Source organism: Anneissia japonica, unplaced genomic scaffold (genome assembly GCF_011630105.1).
Source record: "Anneissia japonica isolate Jap-2015-1 unplaced genomic scaffold, ASM1163010v1 scaffold287959_len62012_cov214, whole genome shotgun sequence".
Taxonomy (NCBI): Eukaryota; Metazoa; Echinodermata; class Crinoidea; order Comatulida; family Comatulidae; genus Anneissia; species Anneissia japonica.
In genome coordinates this window covers 2,837-8,172 of record NW_022714408.1, presented here as the reverse complement: position 1 = coordinate 8,172, position 5,336 = coordinate 2,837, and the positions used below count along the sequence as shown (strand labels likewise).

The 5,336-nt window shown below is 36.2% G+C and overlaps 1 protein-coding gene across 1 annotated transcript in view; it reads right to left on the bottom strand.

Annotated features, from left to right (window-relative positions):
* The window catches only part of LOC117109024 (ubiquitin carboxyl-terminal hydrolase 32-like), a gene marked incomplete at its 3' end in the record, with an annotated part of 57,640 nt that extends 53,317 nt beyond the window's left edge, over window positions 1-4,323 (bottom strand). Inside the window, exon 1 of the mRNA XM_033251251.1 lies at window positions 4,172-4,323. Coding sequence (XP_033107142.1) covers window positions 4,172-4,229 — 58 coding nt within the window. The remainder of the gene's footprint in view (window positions 1-4,171) is intronic.
* Between the last annotated feature and the right edge of the window lie 1,013 nt (window positions 4,324-5,336).

Here is a 5,336-nt window from a genome sequence, read left to right as displayed (position 1 = left end):
TATCGTCAGAAGGCTGGTGTCCACGAAAGGATAGCAGAGAGAATGCGGGACTTAGGCCACAATAGCATAACATCGGCAATTGTTGTGACAAAGTTGAAAAATCTAAGAGCAGACCACAAGGCTGTCAGACGTTTTTATTCGTGGGACGGGCAAGAGGTTGGCCAATGTAATAAGGGATGACCCGAAATCGGCATGCCCACACTACCACGCGCTAAACAAAATACTTGGGGGAAAACCCAGTGTAAACCCTCCAGCTGGACTCCTCGGCCAGTCTAATCAACCGCTGAGACCTAGGCCTAGCTTACGCCTATAGGCCTAGTCTCGATCTAGCATACAGTAAACTTGTCGCGCGAAAATCAACAGTTACCCACCATGCGATTGTACTTCCTGTCTAATGATGTGTTTTCCAAATTTCTGGTAGTCAAAATATCTCGCTCTAACCTTAACGTCGAACGCGATTACTGAATTCAATCCAATGAACTTGGCAAGTAGATCAGCTACTTCATCTGGCTATAATCCCATATGAACCTAGCTCATGACTTTGGTACAGTCAGTATTTCAGTTTTTATTGGCACTCACTTTCAGATCAGTGGCACACACCTAGCAAGGTGGTGCATCCATAAGATATACGAAAATTGAACAAAATGTAAAACGATCTTAAAATTATAGAGGAAAGGATTAAAATAAACCAACTTAATTGAGGTGTTAAAGTCAGACTCTGGAGGGAAAATTTTTTTGATATGTTGTAGATCTGATATTTTTAAGACAGAAAAGAAGTTGTTTGACGAAGAACTGAGGAACGGGGAATGAGATACAGATTTTTGAATATTTAAAAAACTGGGGGAAAAAGGTGTAAAATTGGGCGGTTACGCCCCCTCCCCCCCCCCCCAGTTTCTACAACATATCCAAATTTTGTTTTCCTCCGAAGCCTGACTTTAAAGTATAAAAAAAAGTAAAAAAAAAAAAACATATATAAATATAAAATTAAACAATAAGCTTAACATTAAATATTAAAGAAAATTTTGTACAGTATCCATTAATAATATATGCAGTGTTATTATGGGACAGAGAAGTAATGACACAGTTTAAGTAACGTATACATTTTATAGGTTGCTAGATTCTTTACAGCAAGAAAGATACATGATAAAATGAATCAAAACAGCATCCCCTACCTACCACCCCAGTCAAGGTACAGTAATAAGTTATTTAAGATGACACATGATGCATCATGCACCTCAACTGGGTTTACAGCCCGTTAACCTCCACTGGAATTACATTTTCAGCCCTATTTAACGGCCAGATGATAACATAGTGTGCGGCATATACACAACAAACTAATTCTCAACTGGTCCAGGCCTACTGTTTATTGTTATGGATAGTCTTGGGCCTCTAAAACTACTTTTGATTTGTACCTTGTGTGTAACGGACTTGGTACAATGTGACTATGTATGATACCAGGAATTCATTTACTAATTACCGGTGTCAGCTACTGTAACTTGCACCCATGACAACTCACCCCCACTCCAACTTGTACTCACTTTGGCGATCCCAGGACCAAATTTAAACACGTCTCCATGTGTATTTGTACCTTTACTTTAGCGTAATAAGACAAAATCTAATATTAAATACATCTTACTATATATACTAATCCTACAATATACTACAAGTTCAATAAACAAAATCTAATTTTTTAAATAATTTTAATTTTGCATTAATTGCACTGAACTTAAGTGCTCATCTACGGCTCTGTCACCACCACTGTAATAGCGCCCCCACATTATAGTTTTGACGACAACGATCATGAATTTATAATCCATTCCTGGCTGTATCAAAATCTTCTAATTAGTAAGTTTAACTTTAATAATATAGTTATAATTACTATCAGTATCAAAATAGATAGTATTTTTTTACATAATGTTTAAAATACAAATTCAGATCTTGCACTAAATTTGAGTGGGTACAAGATAGCCAAAATTATGTATGAGTTAGCCAAAAATTGGGTACGAGTTGTGGGTATGAGTTGGCATGGGTACGAGTTAGCCTGTATTCATAATTACCGTACTAGCGGAACTACAAATCACTCTTCTCAGATTAAAAAGCTTGTGAAGCAGTAAGGGTGGGGTAATGTTTATTTTTAAATTTCCTGATATTTAGTGCTCTTTGCTCTATGGTAGGCACCACACGATGCGTGACGTCACGCACTTCAATTAGTGTCATTAGCCAAGTTCAGCCAAGCGTGTTTTTGTCAACAAAGGCCTTAAGATAATATTCATATAAAATGCTTTTTGATTGGTTGAGACGTTTTCATTAGGTCAATCAGGTCACTCAGGGGTCGAAGTAGTACACCAGTACACCAACTTTTATCGAAGTTATCAACTTTTGAAAATTTCATTAAAATTCGTTGTTTTATCCAGAGAACTGCGAGTAATAAAGTTCAATTTTTTAATAACGAAGATTAGTTTCTAAGAGTTTATTTGCCAAATATGAATGTAATACGAGGCGTATCAATATTTTTTTTTGGCACCGCAAAACTGACGATCAGCTGTTAATCGGCCACCGTGTACACGAGGTAAACCATAAAGATCTTAACGAAAGTGCTGCATATAAACGGCAATATTTTTCATGTAAATAAAATAAATGAGTTCAAAAAGTTAACTAAATGATACTTAAAGTATTAAAATATACTTTTAGCTAATGATTATTTAAAACAATAGTTAAATATTTAAGGATTGAAGTGGATATTAACCATAGATGATTTTGAGAGAATTGTGAGATGTTTAATTCTATTTTCAGAATTGTGGGTCAAAGGTCATCTGAAAAAATTTATAAATTTTCGGGTCGTTGTGTATTAAGGCTACATGACCAATGTAATTTGCAGTAAAAATTTACAATCAAATGTACACTATTTTTTAGCATTTACAAAAATTAACAGAAATATATGGCAAAAAGTGACAGAAATATTATTGTTAACATGCAACTTGCTATTCACGCGCTCATACTGTAAACTTCAAATGTTTATAAAACCTTAACCAGTGGCTCAATTTTCCTCAAATTAAGTTTTTTATGATACTGGGAATATTAGTTTTTTGTGCTATTTTTTTTTTTTTTTTAATATTCAACTTTGTATTTATCATGTAGTATCTATCTATGGTTTGTGAATTTGTGAATTTGAATGGAAGAAAAAAATCAAGTAAATTCAAGGACAGCAGTCCAACTCCAGGATATGACAAGAACTATAAAGGACTACACTGTTCTCGAAAACATACTGTACATGATAGTTAATTTCACAATTCTTGTGTATTGTAAAATATTTCATTTGCGGAGTGTATACAAAATTTCCAGAAAATCAATTGTATGTGGACAGAATAGCTATTGCTAACAGCACCATATTTCTTGAATGTGTGATGGATACAGGCCTAAATTTTATGCGGAAATAATCCCAGGGCAGGCCCAGCCCTACATTTCAGTCAGGTCATAGAAGACACCAAACTTGTGCAATTCAGCTAGTGCTTCATAAACTATAAATCCCTCTAAACCAGGGGCTTAGCCAGAAAAATGAAATAGGGCGTCTAAAATGGAAGCCAGTGTGTATGGCCCTGAGCTGATGAGCGAGCCATGCCTACTCGAGGCCACGCCCAATCGTGCGAGTGTGTAAAAATGTTAATTTTTCACCCTGGTTAAAGTCCCCTGCCTCATTTATTTTCCGAAATGCATTGATGGATTCCTGAATCCTAGCCTAGGCCTAATTTATGGGCGGAAGACAGGATAGGCCTACATCACCTTGTACAGGCCTTACTCTACATGGATGAGGCCCTCCTATCTCAGCAATTAGGCACAGGGCTAGGGCCTAGACTAGCTAGGCCTATTCCATTATTTTTTGGCATAGGCCTAGGCCTAGATTTGTGTAACCTAACCAAAAGGGGCTAGGGCCTAGCCAGGCCTAGCAATACTACTGATACTGTAGCCTAGGCCTTGTGCTGTACAAGTGGTCCTGCCCTAGAGGCTAGGGCCTAGCTAGCCATGGAGGTAGCCTACAACAACAGTTTAATCTAAAGTAAAGTTACTCCAAGAAGTCCTAGGCTATAGTAGGCCTACGCTATTTATTCATGCCTGGCTAGGCTAGCCTGACATGAGGCATACACAATAAACACAAGTGATTGTAGACACAAACCTCGTCTGACAGCTTCTTCATAGGGTAGAACTGTCGCTTTTGATTCTTTATTTCCCATTGCTGATGTTAAATCAGTTCATAGTATCCCGTGTATTGGAACAAAATCCTCATAACATTTGTGGTGGTTACGACACATTATAATTCGTCGCCATTTTCTTCGGTTTTCTGATAAAAAAAATATAATCACATGAGATATGATATACATTAATGAGGGCGCTATTCTAGTATCCCTTTTCCTGGCAAAAAATAATCGTAATACAGTCTGAAACTGTCTGTGTCGTTATTACCAGGCAGCCTACTTTATACTTCAGTTAAATGCCAAATGAGACGATGGTTACTTTGAATCTGACTCCATAATATTATTACCACAGTCAATTCAAATTCACATCACCATCATTTTAGCAAACTGAAGTAAATTAGAAAATAATGAATAACACTGCCAGGAATAAGAACACATTCCAGACACCACCCAGTATTAGATAGATAACCTGATTTAGCACCTCACGGTATATTAAATAATTATATGTATTCTGATTAATAAAAAAAAAATGATTACATTATGTCATTCATTCAATTTGTATCTCCAAAACAGTCAATCTTTTCAACACTAAAGCTCCCATAATAACATTTCTATCGCTTAATAGGAATTGAACCCATATGCTGCTAAAAGCTCATGCACCGTAATTACGAAGTTAATTACTAATTTAGTTGGTTTTTGCAATGTATACCTTTAAATACAATTGAACTTCGTCTTAAGACGACCTCCAGGACCAAAAATTATGTTCCTACGGTTGTCCCTAAAGAACTCCAATGGGCCCTAAAAACTTGGAAAGGCCAGACTTTTTAAACAAATGTGGTGCCTATTTCTGGACCAAAACCAAGTAAAAACGCAATTGTTTGTACATTTCGTAACTATCTCAGTAACCACTACGATTGTATAGGTGCAACGGTTATTAGAGGCTAAATTTATTGTGAAAACAATGTACTGTACCGGTACGTTGTTAAAATCAGAAGCGTGTTAACTTATTAGGCCAATATTTTTACAAACTCAAAACTGCACAATTTCTTCTATAAACGATTTATTCCTTTTGTATGACCCGTACGTATATTAGTGTTTAATATTATAGGCCTACATAGATTACTGTTTTTCCTAATTTCAGAAAAT